Genomic DNA, 19660 nt, shown 5'->3' on the forward strand with positions numbered 1-19660 from the left:
AACATCTAGTCTAAATCTACCTCTCCTTTAGTTTAAAGCCATTCCCCCTTGTCCTGTCGCAACAGGCCCTGCTAAAAAGTCTGCCCTCATCTTTCTTATAAGCCCCCTTTAAGTATTGAAGAAAAGGGGTATGGGCTCCAGTAAGTACTTGTAAGAGGTGAATCCCATATAACAACAATCCCTTTCAGTAATACTTGATTCTGAATTGGGGAACGCACGCTCTCTCACCGGTCGCCCCAGCGCTGCATTAGTTCTGCAGCAGTGCCCCCGCGCCTGTCCCGCGCCGTGCCACAGCTGTCCCAGCTGCCGTGGCCTACCCTGCCTGCCACCCGCTCCCCCCAGCGTTCCAACACGCTTGCTCTATTTCATTCACTAAACAATTTATAAAGATGAATTAGAATAAATGAGATGCAAATAAATTCTATGCTTTCTCCCTCATTTTCAAATTTCATTTTCAGTCCACTCAACCTGTTATAATCTCATAGTGATTTTCATTTAAAAGAGCTAAATGGATATGTGATTATTGTTACAGGAACTAACACCAGACAATTAAATGTTGAGGTGTTGCTAGATAAAGCAGTGTTTTGATTTGCATAAACACGATGCAAGAAAACCCATCTCAGGCAAGGTTTCAGCTCTAAGACGTGTTTAACTTCAGCTAATTACCACAAGTACCTCTATTAAATTTTTAGTATTGAGAGTTAGGATTACAGCAATTTCATTTCAGCGTCCTACTTATTTTTATTTTGAACACCTAGTCAAAATGCAGAGCTGATCTATTTTCTACTTATAATCAACTTCTGCAGGTCAACACATGAAAAATCAATTACACAGCCATGAAATTTAGTCATTAAGGATTAGCTGCTAATGCCATTCCATTTTTTGTCTAACCTTCCCCCTCTCCCCAATAGGTGCATTCTGAGCATTTGTAAGAATAAGGAGAGATGTTAATTCAACACTGTGAATTAGATGTTAAGCAATCAGAAAATCCCAAGATTTAACCTCCCAGTCTTACTATTTTTTTGTAAATTACTACATAATTGTTTACATATAGTGCATTTAATATACCATCTTGACCACACAGAACTGTATCTCATGTCCAACGATGTTGAAAGAATTATTAAAAGAGCCAGGAGTCGATCAGCGCTACATTTGTTTTCTGCCCAGCATCTCAAAGCCTTTCCAAAACTGCATATACTGAAGCAGCCAGTGAAAGTTTAGATACTTAAGGGGTGAAAAACAGGCCAGCTAAGCACAGAATGGGATTAATCCGGCTGCAGCAGATCTTTAATGTGGCAGGGGATGGATTACATGACCTGAGTGTCTGTCTTATCCTATGCTTATGACTTTGTAATTATGGCAATTATTTTCCAATCGTGCCATTTGGGAAAGGGAATAAACACAATGCGCCTGCCTCAGTGAATCTGTAGGGGGATTTTACGGAAGCAGAACGTAACCGCTCAAGCTGTAATTGTGTTTGCTCCCCAGGACTAACTGTGGTAAGCGTGCCATAGCATTTTTACAAATGGTGAGCGGTCGGATTTTTTTTCCCCCCACCTTCAGAAGCAGAGCGACTTGCAGCAGTATTCTGAGTACTTTTACCGACCTCTTTTGGAATACTTTTAGTAATGAAGCTTCTATAGCTGGTTGCAGCAGATGATCCCATGCAGTTAACTGACCAAGAAAAGATTGTCATACCAAAGACAATCCCAGAGTTGTACATTTTTAACAAGTAAAAATAGGAAAGACGGGTCCTTCAAAATGGAAAATTAATTTTCTGCCCACAGAAGAAAAGATCATTATTGTAATGACAGATTCTACTCACCCTGAGCTTTCTTCCAAACACAGTCACTTTGCCTTTAATCTGTTCCTTCCTCAGACGCCATTCAATTGAGTTTAAACCGTTTTCCATTGGTAGAGAAATATTACATCGTCCTATGGTGGGAGTCACAGTCCCAGCCAGGACATGAGGTTCGCTGTGAAAGCTAATGCTCATGCCATTGGCATACATCACTCTCAAAGTACCATTATTACAGAGCTGGTAGCTGTTCCTCACTTGATCTACAGCAATAATGAAAAGAAAATAATTTAGCTACTCCAGTCATAAAGAAAACATATAGCTTAATTTGATTGGTTTTTTATTGCACTCCTGTTGATGTTAAATGAAGTCAGCCTGCAATTTCCATTTACGTGGTACTATGGTGGAAATTACAGATGTTACTGATTCATGTAAAGAACAGTAGTGTAACAGTGAGCCTGCAGAGAGATACTGCGTTTATTTCATTACGTTTTCCCTTTAGTCTTAATTGTGAATCAAAATGCACAGTGATACATGTTCAACCATGTAGTTTATTTCTAATCTGAACAAAAACTCCTGAAAACTGAACTGCTGGATAAACAACAAACCATTAAACTCCAGGACAAAAAGAAAGAAAGAAAAAAAAAAAGACTGCTGGACTCTTTGTGAGAAGGAAGAAGTAAGCGCCTCATCTTTTTCTTTCCCTCTGTTTAAAAACTATCTCCAAGCAGAGGCTTTGTACAGAATTACAGCTTGGCTTTAAATCCTCAAGGCGTGAGGCTGCAGCAATGCAACCCTTTACTTGCCCGCCTTCCTGCCACCCCACCAGAGGCGCACCAGCCTGATGTGCACACCCGGCCTTCTGGCTGTCGGAGAAGAGTTATAAAAATAATCGCGTACTTTTACAGCAGTGCAGTTCTCCAGCTGTTTGACACAGCCAAGTCCATTCTCAGCCAGGATGGAGCGCTACGGTGTGCAACTGTCACCAAAGCATCAATATTTGTCTGACAGAAGGACAGCATCTACATAATTAATCATCCGGTATAAGAGAAATAAAGTCTTTGTAACCAGACGTGTCACGGTATAATAGTCTATAAATGTTGACATTTATGTCAGGAGGATACTATTGTTCGATGATGATATTCTTATTCCGGAGACGTTATATCTTAATTAAAAACCCCCCATCACTCAGCAAAGTCCTTTCAGTCTATCTTTGGTAACTGTTTTCGCTTCATCAGATACAATGCCTGGGCGGTGCTGGAAAGTTCTACACAAACTTTTAACCACTTTGTTGCTGACCTCTCCTGCCATATTGGGCTGTAACACAGTTCTCGGAAGTGCTAACTGTGGCACAAGATCATCCACTGCCCTGACTGTTCTGCATTTTCTTTAATGGTAGTGTGTAAATGTGGAAGATTTCGTTTCTAATAGTAGGAGGCTACCTGAGCCTCTCTCTCCACAAGGATCTCCACATTTAGCAGTCAGACTGCACCTCTGTGGAACCAATTCTGGCAGAACCAATTTTGCGGTGAAGCACAGAGAAATATGTGAGTGGGTAAAGTGAACCTGACCCAAGAGGTAACGGCAGGGCTAACTTACACCAGCAGCTAATGACCATACATATTTGACACAAAGCATGATTGTGAAATGTCTCTTACCTGTCCTGAAGACCTGTCATTTTAGGAATGAGCTTTACGGGAGTTTTTCTTGCAAACCTTACACGTTTTTCCCCTGCTCATGAGTGTACTAATGACACTAATCTTTCGTGAATTGCTTTCTCAAGTGGTGTGTGTGGTTAGGAGATGTGCTGAGAAGCGTGCTTTGGTACCTTGAACAACTGTATAGGAAGCCTCCACAGAGGAGAGATTTGTGATGACCGTGACATCGTCATCCCGATTAGAATTCTCAATGTCGATGGTAATAGACTTTTCCATTTCTCGATGAAGGCTAGTTACCACTCCAGTGGGACGTGTTACATTGGTCAGACGCCCTTCATGATCATAGCTAATAGAAAAGTTAGTGAGAGCAAAAAAGCATGAGGATATATGTTCATTTCAATACCGAATGTGTTAATAATTCACATTTGTGCAAAAAACCCAGAATGAAACAGATTTTCAAGAACATCCTGGCCGTACCTATTTCTCTGTTCTTGAAAGAGTCTATAATGATGAAATAATTATTTTTAGAGATACTGATCTCAACTACGTGAGTGTAAATCCAGGCTAGCATTTTTTACATTTTTAAATTAATTAGTTAAATTATTGTAAATTCATCTATATTTTTATAGTTGCATTTCACTCTAAGGAAGTGGACTTATGATGGATACTACAATATACAATTGCATACGCTGCACATTTGCAATTGAATACTTAGTGGAAACTAAGTGTGGTCTTAAGTGACATATCAAGGAATAAACTTGCCATAAGAGATTAAAAAAGACATCAGCTCTAGAACATAATAATTTCATTTAGATCTTATCTGCGGTATTGAACTGCATTTTGGGGTCATTATTTTGGCTCATAAAGATGAATGATGAGAAGTTAAAGCACAGGATAGGTTGGAGTTGCACAAAGGGCAGCAGTCAGCACTCAGAATATACCTTAGAAGATGAATTAAGTGCTCCAGAGGCCTAAAGATAAAAAAATAAAAGAAAAAGGGCTCTCCGTGAGTTTACCGAGTTAAATTTATTTAGAGGTATAAAGCCTGAGGAGGGGGGAAAGAAGGAATACTGCCTGAAATCAAATCGTACTGTTTCTCCCTTTCCTTTAGTATGCTATATTTGTGTGCATACGTATGCTAAAGAAGCAATCTCTTGGATCTTAAGGGCAAGAAATGGGGACCTGAAACAAAATCAGTATTCCAGTCTGACACTCTGCTTGCTGCAATTCGCTACTTGTGCGAGAGTCTCTCACCCAGCCGCTACCAAAGCGCCCATACTTCTAAACAGCAGAAAGGCAAGAAAAAATGTCCTGTGTAGATAAAGGGAAAAGTTTAGGTAGAGATTGAAACCAACTGGTCATCCTTCGAGTGTAGAAATCCAGGGAGCGGGAAGCCTGGAAGAGAACTGGTAAGTCCATTGCACTGCCTGAGAGTAACAGAAGAGAAGAGGAGCACATTTAGTATCACGGAGCTAGCCGAGTTCTTTGTACGTCGTGGTTAGCTGTAAAGATGAAAAGAAATCAGTGCTTTCAACATGACTTTTTACAATTAAATCATTCAGAAACCTCAAAGTAGGCCACCCGAACTATATAGCTTATCTCCAAAATTAATACACAGATTGGCTCGTCAGTTAATACAGATATAAAACATGCCTTTCAAGTCCATTGCAAATGGTTGCACCCATTCAACTGAACATTGGGGAGGAAGGAAAAAAATCACCTGTGGAGCAACAAGCCTTACCAGAACCAATGGAAGTATTAGGCAAAGAAGTAAATCAATAAAACAAAGCATCATGCGACCTAAAAGGGACCAATAATATATTGTGTTCATTTAAGCAGTTCAGGATCAAATAAAGATTAAGCAGCATGATTTTTCTTAATAATAGTCACAAGTTTCTACTGACATATATATATTTCTCTAAATTTTTTTTACCATATCAACAGGATACTGGATAAAAGATAATACGTTGAGATAATCTATGAAAGGGGGTTTGGTTAAGTCTATATAAAGGTCTTCACAAAAAAATACTGAAAAGTACTCGTAAAGTATAGATGAGGGAAGAACTTGATCCAGTCAGGCATCCATCTAGCAAGGAAAAACAAAAAGTACAAAAACCGGACAGTTTCAAAAATCTCAAGGGTTAATAATGAGATACGCCCTAAGAGTCTGTATGTGGACTACTTTGGTACATTTAGTGATTAACGGAGTGATGAAGAGACTACTTAGGTGTCAAATATTACAAAGAGACAATGTTATTTAGGACGAACTAGAAAAGTCTCTGAGTGGCTTCAGCGTGGCTATGCAGAGCTTGGTGAACATCCAGAAAAACGGTTGGCGAAATTCCCCATCAGCAAATATATTTTAGGCAATGCAAATGAGACAGTAATTTAAACTCTTCGTTCACATTGCTGGGTTTTTAATTAACCCAGGAAAAATTCCTGGGGATTGCTGTGGGCTACTCACTGAAAATCTCTGTTCAAAGTGCAAGGGCAGTCTAAAAAGTAAATATGGATGAGGATGTACAGAGACTGAAACAGAAAAATGACAAGATGCTAATGCTATTTCTAGAAATCAGTGTTTTGCCCCCTGCCATGGGGCAATGTTTCCCAGTGCTGGTCACAATCTTTGAAGTCAGCAATGGCAGAGATAAAAGGGTTTATAAGCAAGTGATGGGCACACTTAAAGCGATACATACAAAAGTACTCTCTATGAAGATCTGCAGACCATTTAGTTTACGAGCTAGACATATAAAAAATTCACTACTTAAATGATATAAACACACACTGCAATACCAATGTACAAAGAAGGCATTTCTACTTTATCCATTGCATCAATGAAATCCTATTTTAAAAAAAATACCTTAAAGGTAAAAAAATTAATAAAACAGAAACCTTTTATGTACTACAAAATTTAGAAATGACATATATTATTGAGTTTTTTTTTAAATTTATGTATTATGTGGGAGCAAGTGCTTAGCAGAATACAACACCCAGACATTTATCTGAATAATAAGAATAAAGCTATGTAGGAATTAAATGGTTATATACCTTTCTTCTTCATGACATGAACCCGGGTCTAATGAAGTAAAAAAAAGAAAATTTTGCAATGGAAAATATACTAATCGACCTGGGACGTCTTGGTATCTTCTTCAGAAGCAGCCACTACATATCACAGTCTATGACCCAGCATCAGGCTAGATGAATCAGATTTGATAAGGCAATCTTTGTATCTTCAAATGAGGTGGGTTCTGGATACACTGGAATTCCTGAGCTTTTGTTACCAACTTCAGTTAGAGTAAGGTTTCATCCCAAGTTTTTCTACTAATAAAATTATAAGGGGAGAGATCCTTTCTTAATCCCAGTATCTTAAAAAACCAGCATCTCCCTGTGCCCACTACTAACTCGCTGACATACTGCTAATTGCGACCAAGTCTGCCCGAGCAGGCGAAGGTTTCCAAGACCGTAGTTCCAGGACAGCCCGGGGTGACACCAGCCACTGGCGCCCAGGGCAGACACCAAAGCCGTCGGCCGATTCTGCCTGCAGCCTGGAGATGGTGCCCGACAGCCCGGCGGCTCTGAGCCGGCCGCAGCCAGCTCGCGTGTGCTGGGACAGCAAACACAGCTATAGCTCAACCGTGAGACACAGCGGAGCGCTTGTTTGGCGCCTGCTCAGGTAGCTACAAATATCTGACCTGTGCTTCCCTTCAGTGGGCTTGTGATAACGCACTGAAGGCTGTTCTCCCATGTCCAATATTATGGCACCTCTATATCTTATGCAATTTTTATTGCTAGCACTCTGGTCTTTGAGGTTTGAGACGTGTACTGCTCGACAGCTTGTAGGTGGGAGTAGCTAGGACAGTGCCATATACCGTACCGCAGAAAGGGCTAACAGCAGCTTTTGACTTAACCTAGAGCAGGGCAAGGTGCAGATCCACATACATTTACATATATCCCTATTTTCTCTCCCTTATAAAACCCAAGCTGATTCAAGAAGAAAACTGCAGCATTCTCTTAGGATGCTCCCAAGACCAAGTGGAATACCACTGTAGGACCACGTCAAAGATCTCTGCTTCATGCCCAAACCCAAGCTTAAATCACCCCATGTGAGCCTGCTGGTAGCTGTTATATTATTGACGAGCCTTGCCTGTTCCTACTGCAAATGAACTGCGTGCATATACACATGCACTATATATATAATATATGTATGGAGTGTGTATACACACACACACAAAAATAGTTTGTGCATGCATTTCTCTGCATATACGTATGCGTACCTAGATACACTGCACAAATTTAATTCCGTGAGCATTTTCAGGGTACAGTTTCAGATAAAAGAAAGAAATATACCCAGTAAGATAGCACGGCACTTCAACGTCTGGTTGATATAAATGCACTGAAATAAATTTTTCATAACAACTTTAGCTCATGTAGTATTTTACTACTTAAAAGACATTTGTTCTTTTCCAGCTCTGCTGCCATATTAACAATTTTGGGTATTGATTATCTGTTTGAATGCATGAATGTAATGGCACAGAAAACTATTTTGTTGTCCTTATAATCTCTCGTTTGCTAAGTATTTCTTTCATCTTCAATTGGTATTAACTTATAGCTACCAAAGTAAATTGCGTAATGATGAATACAGAATTTTCCCCTTGGAGATGCTTTGAAGACCAAATAGAAACCAGAAACCAGCATTGAGAGACTGTGGACTGTGATTGTTTAGGGTTGTAAATTTGATTTAAATAATTCTCATAATCTTATTAATAAATCCCTCAACTGTGGGGGTACGTGAGATGACAAAGCCTATTAAGGAGTTACCGTAAGTCAGCTGCTTAGGATCAGCCTAAAGGAGATGCCTCTATTTTTCTGGTATTCTGTAATGAGCATCTCCAGCGCATACAGCTAACTTCTAGTCCTCACATAGGGTTTTCAATGCACATATAGAGATACGTATCTTCTTCTAACGTCTTTGTGAATGGCATTTTATGTTTTTTTTTCTAACCTAGATAACAGTCACCACGTATAGTCTATTTTATACATGCATTATAAAGTATATGCATTTTTAATGCAAAAAATGTCTATACTGTCCTCTCGTCTATGGGCTCTATGCTTATGAGAACGTATGTACAAATCTGGGAGAAAGCTGCCTCATCAAAGTTACTAATCATCTAAGACAGTACCTCAGGCTGTGCTAGTTAGATCTAAATATGGTACTTAACTTGCGCTGACCTGAGGCAAGGGTTGCACACCTTTTCTTATTTGATTTTGGGAAAAAATCTAGTCAACGTGTCAGCACTATACACACATTAAATTATATTTTCAGATGCATCTCAGTAAGGCACCTTCTATATTTACTTAGGAATCGTAGTACAATTTTTCTAATAAACCTTTCTAATAAACTTCATGTGATTCTCAGCCACCGGTTATAGCAGTTTTGTAACTTGTAACTTTCTGATGACCTTTTTTAATGTTTCATTGATTTTTCATGCAGAGTTTTAAATTACTTTGCTATTTAATTTTCTACAATTAATTACTGGTGTTCTGAGAAATAACTAGTTTATATGACTTCTGATCTGAATCTTGAGCTAGCTATTGAGGAAAAAACAACAGCAACAAAAACCTACCTAGAAGGGCATCCACATCTCATCAGCAATAATGTGAGATTTTACCACCGCCTAGTACAGTGAGCTTTTACTCGATCTTGTAATCAGCAGGTAATACCTTCATGCGTTCACATAACAGGGTTATTTTTGTAACTAATGTGTGGCAAAGAAATACTCTTTGCAAAATATTAAGGAGAAAAAACCTCCCCATCTCTACCCACAGTCTAGCTGAAAAATCGCGGCGGTTCAATTTCCAGGGCCACATCAGAAGGGGACCACGAGAGGGCACTGCGTTCCTTTTTACGGAAACGAAACACAGGGTGGACAAAATACCGATGTGCGATGCTGATTTAGATGTATTTTGAGCAGATGGAACACAGTTCTTTTTATTCCTGCATTACTTGTGTTTTCTCTACAAAGAAAGTAAGTGGTGGCCAAGCTGAATGCATTAATAAACTAAAATAGGTGTGCGTCATTGCTAGTCTGTAACCTTAAAAATAAGCCTACAATTTAAAATTAAATATAAAGCCCTATTCATACTTTCTACCCACTAATTTGAGAAATGGTGTTTAGTAATCATTAATTAACTATTCCAAACAAAATAGATGTCATCAGACTTGCCATACTTAAAAGTTATATATATTTTCAATATGTCGTTTAGCTTCTATTTTTAAAACTGTTAAGAATAGGATAACTATTAATAAAAATCTGACTAGTTTTTCTAGATTTGTAATATACTTTTGAACTTCATCTCTGATGAATTTCATTGAAAGAGGAAGTTTTGTCTTTTTCATCTAGATGCTCATGAACACCCGCGTGCTTTTGGGTTATCTACAAATTATGGAAGTTACACCAGGGGTCTGACAGATCGCCGGGGATCTAATTTCCTCACTTGTCTCAAGAATGAACAATCAGTGAAGTTAATCAACATTTTAACAACCATGAGTAATATATGAATCTGAACAGGAAGATAGATAATTTGAGTTCCAAAAGAAACTGCAGCATTAGGGTTCCTAGAGAGAGGCAGCTCGGTAGGAGCCATAGATTGCTGGGGGCTGGTCTGGATGTGAGTTATCTGCAGCCTCGCTGATGACTAAGAGCAGGGGCCCAATCTGGTAAATCAAACACGGGTTTCTGAATGTGGTGCACAGTCCTTCGTGCTGGAGGTGGGTGAGCTTCCCCACTGGCCTCAGACTGCGGGTGGGAATTTAGGTGGTTCAGTACCCACCCAAAGGACCCAGCAAAAATGATGAAAGCAAGAAGCCACTTAATCATTTCCAGTATCATACCAGACTGAGGTGTAACGGCCTTATTCAGTATCAGCGAAAAGCCTACAACAAATTTCAGTAGGGTCAGTTTGGGGCCTACTCACTACCATTTGAAAAATAAATGTACGCTTAATATATCCAAAAACATTCTTACTCATAAAATGTTGTCCATCCTGTTTCATCACTCTTCGTTGCTAAGAGACCACTGTTTCCGTTATATGTCATTAATCCGAGCTCCAGGGTCTGTGTTGAGACTAGCTTGAGTCCACCATTAGTGCCAACAGCCAGCGTGACAATCTGATTATCCGGCATCAGTAAATGGCGGGGCATCCCACTGGCATCCCGACGGACCTTCAAGGAGTTGCCATTGTTGTCCATCACCTCCGTGACATCGTTATCGCTGCTATAGGTGAAATTGTACAAGTACTCCCCGGTAACAAGGCTGAGAGTGTACTGGTGAATCCCATCAGCATTGAAGACATACAGCTCCTGTTCTCCTGGAGATGCAGCTTCATATTGGTTAAAAGAATTAAGAATGGGCCTGTTTTTACTGACAGCCCTAATGCGGATATTTCCAAGATCAGCTATGTAGATGGTACCATCTGGGGCCACAGCTAAGGAAGATGGTGAATTTAAGATGGCATCAGTGGCATACCCATCATCCCCAGAATAGCAATTACAGTTGACATCATTTTTGCAATCACAGTCTGAAGCTGCCCCTGCAAGAAGGCATATTTCTCCATTGGTAGTTACCTGGCGTAGCCGATTAATTTTTTTTTCATCTGTCTCACTGATGTAAAGAACTCCTGTGTGTGAGATGGCAATGGCACTGGCTGATTCAAGTGCAGAATGAATAGCCAGTTTGCTAAGAGAGTAGTCTATACCAGGAACCTGGCAGTGCATGGGGCGTCCAGCAATAATGCTAACTTGATGATTTTCTGTGATCCGTAAAATAACATTGTTCTCTAGGACATAAAGTGAGTTGTCCATGGGATTGACAGCGAGATCAGTAGGCCACTCCAGCCGTACCTATGAGTTGCACAAATTATTACTGTAAAACTCATAACTGAAAAGTACACTTCTAGTGTTTAAAATTCCATGTGTAACAACAGCAAATTAGTGAGGGGTTTATCAGCGTAAATCATGAAACCAAGTCATGAACGGCAACTATTTCAAACAATGATTTTGTTTTTCGGAAATATTAAAGCTACGTGCAGTGGTAACTTTGGCTAATTGTGTTTCTGTGCAAAGAATGAATGCTACATTGTGGAAGCTCTACAATAATTACAGAAAAACAGGCAATTAAGACAATAACTCCCATTATCTCAGCCTTATTTCTCTATAGTTGCATAAATAACCTGTGTTAGCCACAGTAAAAGGATGGTTCACTCATTTCAGTAATGAATCAAATATGCTATCATCTTGTGCTGCATAATGTATTTCTTAAATGGCCAGGCAGTCATCCAAAATAGATGCCCATCTCTTCTAAGGCAGAGAAGAAAATAAATGCGTAAGAGTCTACCTGGGTGACATCCATGCTGGAATCACAGCTGAGAGGTCGAACAGCAGTTAGGTCATTGGAGCCCAGCAGGGTCGATATAATTCCGTTCTGATCCACTTTTCTAATCATAGTGGCATCAACAAAATACATGAGTCCATACTTATCCACTGCAATTCCTGCAAATATAAAAACCAGGCATCAGTGAGGCAGTGAGGCTCCTAGCTTCAAGGCAGGCTTCATCTTATTAACAAGTTTACAAGATGGTGATGTTTGTTCACTTCCCCTATTCTTTCCTCCCTTCCAACCTGAGCACAGGTCCTGGAACCCTCCAAGTGCCTGTAGCTCTGCTGACTAAACGGCGTCAAGCAGGTTTATCCTTTGGCGCTTTAAAGAAAAGAAAACCACAGAAATCCCCAAAACATGCCAAAGAGCCAGCAGAATGCATCAGCTTATTTCTAAATTCAAACTCTGTATGATATATTACAGAAACCCGATAAAAAAAATTATCTCCTAAGTTTTCATCTCAGAAATCTGAGGCGTTGCTCTCTTCATCTGAAGGATCTAATGAGGATGAAGAATTTTTAGGAATCTTTTAAAATTGCTTTAAAACGTTTGAAAAATTAAGAGGACGTTATATTCTTCCAAGAAGTCTTTTAATTCTTTGACCTGTTGCAGTGAGGAATATGGGAAGAACATCTGGTGTTTCCAGATGAAGACACAGGGGTTTCCAGCCTAGGAAAAAAGGAAAGGTTCAATGCCTGTCACATTGGGAGTCCTTAGAGAGGAAAGGCACAGAATGAAAGGGTGCTCCCTTGGAGGAACAGAAGGATGCTGCTGCCTGGTGGGAAGGAGGGCAGGCTTTTTCTCACTTGTCTTTCCTGCTTTGATTTGGCGCACTGCCTTGTCTGTTTCTTGGGCTGAAAATAAAATATTGATCTAAAAATTTTGCCTTCAAATGGTTGCAGTGCTCATCCTATTGGGCACTGAGAGAAGATACAGCTTTATCTTCTTAACGTCTATGTAGAGGCTTAACTTAAAACATGCAAGCAGCTCTGTCCTGTTAAAATACTCTGTATGTATTAACTGAAACTATTACCTATATAAAGAAACAAGACCTTTCATTTTTATTTGCTTTTACGATCATCTAGTTATTTTCAATCATTGAAATAAAACCCAAAGATGTTTGAAACACCTGGCAATACACCTAATAAATTCATCATTACAATCGAGATGAAACAATGGGAAAAAAAAAAAAATCTTGAAACACATCCCCAAATCTCCACATCATCTTGAAAACTTTTTGTTAAAAATTAGAAACTGGAAAGGGCAAAAATCCTTTTATTTTTCCTCTGCCTCTGAAGAAAAAGGGGATACACAGAATAAAACCTCAGAAAAAAGCCACAGCAGGCAGTTTTTCTCCCTGAAGACTGTATCTCAAAGAGTAACTTGTTTCCCAGTTTACATGCTTGCTTCCTGGAGTGAGCGGTACCCTGCTAATTTGTGTTCTGTTCTCCTTTTGCAGCGTTCAGTGTTGGGGTATCAAAGTTTGCTTTAACTAAACAAAGCACGAACACTTGCCAATCCGCTGTAATTAAAGCCCAGAATAAAAATTATGGAGCAAGGAGTGATTTAATTGGCAGATAATTATTTCCACAGCCAGCCTAGCCTCATGCAGTCATTTTCTCCAGCTTCTTTTCCTACTGTACCTCGAGGGCTCATTAGGGTTGCGTCCACTGCCTTCCCTCCATCCCCACATCTGGCTTCGTCAAAGGGCAGGCATTGCTCTCCAGTCCCGGCTACCACTTCAGAGTTACCAGCTAGGTCTTTCATGCCAGTGAGGGACTTGACTTTGTATATCCGTCGACTATTGGTGTCCGATACGTACAGTGAGCCTGAAACAGGGTCCACGGCCAGATAGTATTTATGAGCGGGATTGTTGCTTTAGAGAAAAAGAAAGCATAAAACAGAAACAGCTGAGCAGTCTAGAAACTTCACAGGCTTTCAGAGCTTAGACACTCATCAGGCACAGAGAGATCTGGAAAGAAAGTCTGACACCTTCATACAGAGGCGGGGTCTGAAGGACTACCATCTGAAGACCTAACTTGATTAGGGCCTGGTCAGTGTTTCAGAAGGATTGTCATTTTAAATCTCATTCATCCTGCTACACCAAACCTTGCACAGCAGAGCCCAATAAGCCAAAGCTGCACAGCAGACTTTCCTCTTGATCTCTTTAGCCCTTTAGATCTGCTCCAGGTCAATTCTCTTTGGCTTATCTCTACCTGTTGCTCCTCCTCCCCGCCACCTTGTTTAACTTCCCTCGAAAGCAGAAGTCATAGGAGTAAGATCAAAGAATCAGCTTCTGAGTTACTTATATTATGCCACAAGATTTGTGAGGTCTTGTATAAATAGGAGGCAGAGGCATAACAAATTTATTTCTAAAGCAAATTTGTTCTCATTCATTCTTATCAAGAATCTCATTTACGGCAGATGAAGTTGGTTATATAACTAAAACCGGAGACCCCAAGTGTCTGACTTTAACTCCAAACCTTCTGTTATTGAAAAACTGGTCCTCAGTTTGCGATTAGAATGGGTGCTCATATGGAAAGCTATTTCTCTTCTGAAATATATGGTTTTTGACAGCTTGTCACATTTTGGAGCTACTTTAGCAAATCATCTGCAAATTGAGAAATGTCAATCTTTGCCATATATATACATTCACACACACAGAACTGCAGTGCAGAAATATTTTCAAAATCTTGCCTGGCTAGTTTAACTCAATTTAGTTGGATTTTAAGCATGATGTGAATTTTCCAGCCTTTGGAGCCTATGAGTGAGCGTAAATAAGGTCAATGGTGGTTTCAAAGCATAGAAGACAAATGAAGACAGGAAGAAAAAAAATGAAGGTTACTTACCAGTAACCAGAGATATTTGCCTCCCAATATCCACACTCCTAGTTTCATGTGGCAAAAGTGCCCATCTCCAAGAGTGAGGATACACAGAGGTAAGTTATGATGGACATAAGCCATTTCTTGATCAGACTCGCTGAAACTATAGTAAGGCCACTTTCGGCAGATGGATTATCAGCAGCACAAAGACAACTGCGTTCGTGCGGTCATGACCAGATTTGGAGGAATGAGGAGGCCCAAAAATATCACTTTCTACAGTTATCTTCCTCTATGCCAGTCTTTGACGTGTCATGATTTTAGGTCAATAACAGTTTGTTCTAAAACTGTAGAAAGTAGGAAGGAGATTGGTTTGATGAAAATTCAGTAGGCAGAGGTAATACCATCTGCTGAAGTCTAGGAGTGTAGAAATTAGAGATGAAAAAATACAGTAAACAAAAAATACTTGGCAGGTTTATTTCATGCATGGAGCTCAAAGTACTTTAAAAAGATGGGTATTATACCCATTTTACAGAGGAGGAAACTGAGGCACAGAGAAGTTAAGTGGTATAGACAAAGTTATGCAGGGAGACTAGTGACATGCTTGAGATTAGAGCACAATCTCTTTATTCCCCAAGTTCCTCTCCTTATCTTCAGCAGCAGACTGCACCTCTTCACTAGACCCTTATCACATTCCTTCTCATCCCTCCAAAACAAAGCTCCATCTCCTTTGCCACATATAAAATTATTTCTTTCCATTTACAAGATTTCTCCAGTCTCTCGAGTATCTGAGCCATACAAACACCTGCACATTTGTCACTGTTTTGAAATTCTGCTCTATTCTTCCACCATGCTTTTCCCGTAACACTGAAGAACAAACTTTGCTGTGACACTAGTGTTGTGCCGTACTTCACAACTACACCCAAACGTAGCTCAAGGCTTTGCAACAGCAGCAGATGAGCCAACAACTGAGTGCTACTGCTGCAGGCTCGCTGCTGCCGCCTCCCTGCTGGGCTCCGGCCCAGAGTGCCTTTTGTCTGGCCCTTCTAAAACATGTGGCACCCCCGCCTTGGCTGAACGGGGAGACCTGAGGCAGGTACAAACTGGAGCCGGGCACAGACATAGCTACTTGCTGCCGGAGGCGGGGGCCTTGCTTGGTCTCAGGGATGGGAGCTGCTCACAGCAGTGCCTGGGGGAGCTGCTCTGCTGCCTGACATGGAGCAGCAGCCGCTCAGCGAGACTGGAAGGGTCTCTCTTCTTTTCGGACATGATTTTGCAGCCTGTGCCTGCCTTCCTGAGTGAGCACACTGCTGCTTCCCTTCTGCCCACAGCTAGCCTTGGGTATGTCCCACTGTTACCAGGATGGGATAAGGTATGAGTCAGGGTAAAGAGCAATGGCAGAACATGGGCTTATTTCCCTCTCCTCTCCTGCAGTCATTGGTGTGTCCATGGGGCTCACCCTGCCTTTCTCCTCTGGAATCTCCCTCAGGGCAGTTTTACCAGGCAGTCAGTCATGAGCTTTTGTTCCAGATCAGGGAGCAACTCGCTGGAGCTGCAGACCTGCTGTACACCCCTTTGCTCTTTCCCGAGCTTGGTAAGGGAACAGATAATGGAAGACTCCACATAAAATATTTGAGGGATTTTGGCAGAAAATGACGGGTGGAAGGCGACATGCACTCACCATGTCCCCAAAGAAATTACGAGATTATTACCTCAAACAGGGATGCATTTTATAAATGAGTAGTAAATATTTCTCAAACTGGCATCTGAGCAATTAAAGACCTCTGCCTCTCTTTTCTCCGTGCCACTGTAATCTTTTATTCGAGGTATAGGAAGCCAAGGAAATTACCTTGTTTTAAAAGATTTTCCATAACATTTGGTACTGCTCAGAGGCCTCTGCCAGTAAGATCCCCTCCTCTAGCCCTCTCCGGCGGACACAGCTGTTACCACCACATGCAGCCTTACTCTGGTCTGTGAGGGAGCCTGGTGCCTTGACAGCAAGTACAGGCAGGATCAGCTTGTCCTCCCTGTTCTTCTCATACGTGCATCAAATTCACAACAGTGCAACAATAGCTTTTCTTTCAATTTAACCAAAAAGAGAAGCTGCCCAGAGCAAATCTCTAAGCACCTGAAAGCTAAGCTTATAGAGTCATAGAATCATTAAGGTTGGAAGAGACCTCTAAGATCATCGAGTCCAACCGTCAGCCCAACACCACCATGCCCAAAGTTGCAAATGAGGAGTTTCCAGCATCACCAGTAATCATTAGCAAATTGTGAATGAATTTGTCCAGATAAGAAAACTTAGTGGAGTTACGCTTGCTATACCAAAATATATTGTAAAGGGGAAATTATACTGTTTAGCCCTGACATCTTTTGCATCTAACTTGTATTATAGAAACGGAAAGTATGGTTTTAGAAGGGTGATGCACAGGACACTATGGAATAGTTTACAACAGCCCTTCTTGTTCTTGCCTTTGATATTCTCCAGGGTAAACATCCCGCCCCGTCCCAGGTGTGGCGTGGAAGAAGGTACAAGCGTTTCCTATGCTGCTGCCATCCAGAAGGCCTACTGCTCGGGTGAGACGATGAAAAATCTTTTCTCCTAACATCCGAAAAGGTTATGCCTCCCTCATGAATCTTACAGTGACTGCATCTAGTGGTTGCATACAACCAGCCCCACAGGCTGACTGACTGTTAAATGTATTTGATGAAAGAAAATAGAAACTAAATTATGAAAAAGGACAGAGGGTTCAGAAAATCATTAATGACTGGAAAATGAGTTTTTGACCTATTTGCAGTCATTAGTGCTTTTGTGAACATTTCTGGCATTTGTAAAACTGCTGTTGTAGTTTACCTCAACCATTTAGACCAATTATAGACAGCAGGGAGAAGTGTTTATATAGAAGTTAGCTTGGGCTTCATTATACTTGCATTCTACTAGAAATTTCTAATTGCTGTCAGAACTTATTTGGTTGCTTTTTGACTGCATTTCATAATTGCTAATGCTTATCATATTCATAACACACAATTAGCACATAAAAATGTTTCTATATATGGTACATGAAGAACATAACATTACACAAGAAGCACAACACAAAAAGCAAACACAATGAAGCAAACAAACCATATCAAATTATATGGGAAAGAGCTCGTGTCTTACCTATGTTTAAACTCTTTATTTCTTTATAGAAAGGGAACAGAAGAAAAAAGAACAAACAGTTAGCTGAAGAATAGATGGTAAAGCAAACATAGTATTTGTTTTATTTTACAAAAGGACACAGGAGAAGATATCTCTTTTCAGCACTAGCCTTAGCTTGGTTTATGGGTGAAGAGCAACTGGGAGTGATAGAGTTGCAAGATAGTTCCCTAGTAGGATACCCCTGCCCCCAACCCCAATACAGAACTGGGAAGGGGGAAGCATTGGCCTTAGGATATTGTCTGCCAGTTGGAGGTAACCTCTTTAATCAAAATAGGTTTCCAACAGGCTATTTCTAAACAAATTTCTACTACAGAGTTTATTTTCCTCTCCCCCCAGTCTCTAAAATAATTGCTTAAAGCAAGTTTGGAAGCTACTTGGTATCTATTTAAGCCCATCAAAGCAAATTCTCAGGGTAAAAGAAACCTTCTAAGTGAGCAGTAAGATACTGTACAATGGGAGATATATAGCATTAATTGATCCCTAGTTTACTGTCTAGACACAAAGTCAAAGGAAAAGTGTTCTCTACTTCCCAGAAGTAAATTAATCCATTCTCCACACCACAGTGTTTCACTGTGTTTTTGTCAATTCCATTTAGGAATATCCACTGAATGAAACAAAGAGATGCATGACTCCTGAGCTGCAGCACTCAATGCACAGCCCCAAACTTGCAATACCAACGTTAAGTGTGAAACGCAACACTCTTGAGTCAAAATTCCTATTAGCCACTCAGATCAGGCACCTTCATAAAGGACAGTGTGAAGCAAATATGCACAGTGGGATATTCTGACTTATAAAGTTACTCAAGATTTATATTGGCTTATGTAAAACCAAAACTACAGCCGTTGTGAAATCTAAATAAAGTGATGTACTTGGTTTGCAATACTTATGGACATACTATTTGCAACGTTATTCAAGCTACTTGATACTAGCTGAAGACTCTGCTCTCATTCATACTTCAATGGCTCAAATCTTCAAACTCTTAACCCGTGTAACTCATACAGATTTTAAGATGACCACTGAATCACAATTACTGCTATAGATGAAGTTTGCTGGAATGGACCTTAATTCCCTTTAGAGGAACAGGGGGCAAAAGACATCACTGCAAATCATAAAATCTGTGTGTCAAGTCATTTGCAGCTGTCCAACAGCACTCAAAATACAATAGCTTTATTGTTCATTGTTAATAGTTATAACAGAAGCTAAAGAAACTACACTATGGAAAACAGACCCTCATAAAAGAAAAGAGAAAGTGGACAAAAGCAGATTAAGAAGGCCATCTTCTGTTTCTTTACTGATGTCCTTTCCCATTTTCCCTCACATGTGCTGAAAAGCCCAAGTTCTGTCACGCATAGAGAGAAAGCAAAGTACTCAGACTAATACTGTTGTAAACGTGGAGATATTTTCAAATATCAGGTGTGCTAGGAAACTTTGTCACTGGCTGGTATTAGGAAGTGAGGTGCATATAAAGGCCTTATATTAAGTATCCTAATTTGAAAATGTTCCTCTTCACCTATAAAGCTGTAGTCCTGTTTACTAGAAAGCTAAACAGAACTGAACAAATTAGAAAAAAAAAAAATCAGCGTATTCTATATAATGCAGAATTATAGTGTATATTGGTAGAAATATTTATAGCATGTCACACATCCATACCAGCTACCTTCTGTGGTTTATACTGAGCCGCTAGCAGAAAGCACTGGATGATCTATGCCTTTTTTTTTTTAAATATAGTGAGGCAGCCTGATGGTGTATGA

General features: G+C 40.2%; 1 protein-coding gene across 2 annotated transcripts in view; it reads right to left on the reverse strand.

The window, feature by feature from the left end:
- TENM2 (teneurin transmembrane protein 2) overlaps positions 1-19660 on the reverse strand; it is a 600599-nt gene that overhangs the window by 12061 nt on the left and 568878 nt on the right. For both annotated transcript variants that reach the window (XM_009285708.1, XM_009285709.2), the window contains 6 exons: positions 17871-17891; positions 13535-13767; positions 11850-12004; positions 10482-11356; positions 3627-3802; positions 1826-2061 (listed from right to left, as the gene is read on the reverse strand). In XM_009285708.1, the coding sequence (XP_009283983.1) occupies positions 1826-2061; positions 3627-3802; positions 10482-11356; positions 11850-12004; positions 13535-13767; positions 17871-17891 (1696 nt within the window). The remainder of the gene's footprint in view (positions 1-1825; positions 2062-3626; positions 3803-10481; positions 11357-11849; positions 12005-13534; positions 13768-17870; positions 17892-19660) is intronic.

Source organism: Aptenodytes forsteri, unplaced genomic scaffold (assembly GCF_000699145.1).
Source record: "Aptenodytes forsteri isolate BGI_AS27 unplaced genomic scaffold, ASM69914v1 Scaffold54, whole genome shotgun sequence".
NCBI lineage: Eukaryota > Metazoa > Chordata > Aves > Sphenisciformes > Spheniscidae > Aptenodytes > Aptenodytes forsteri.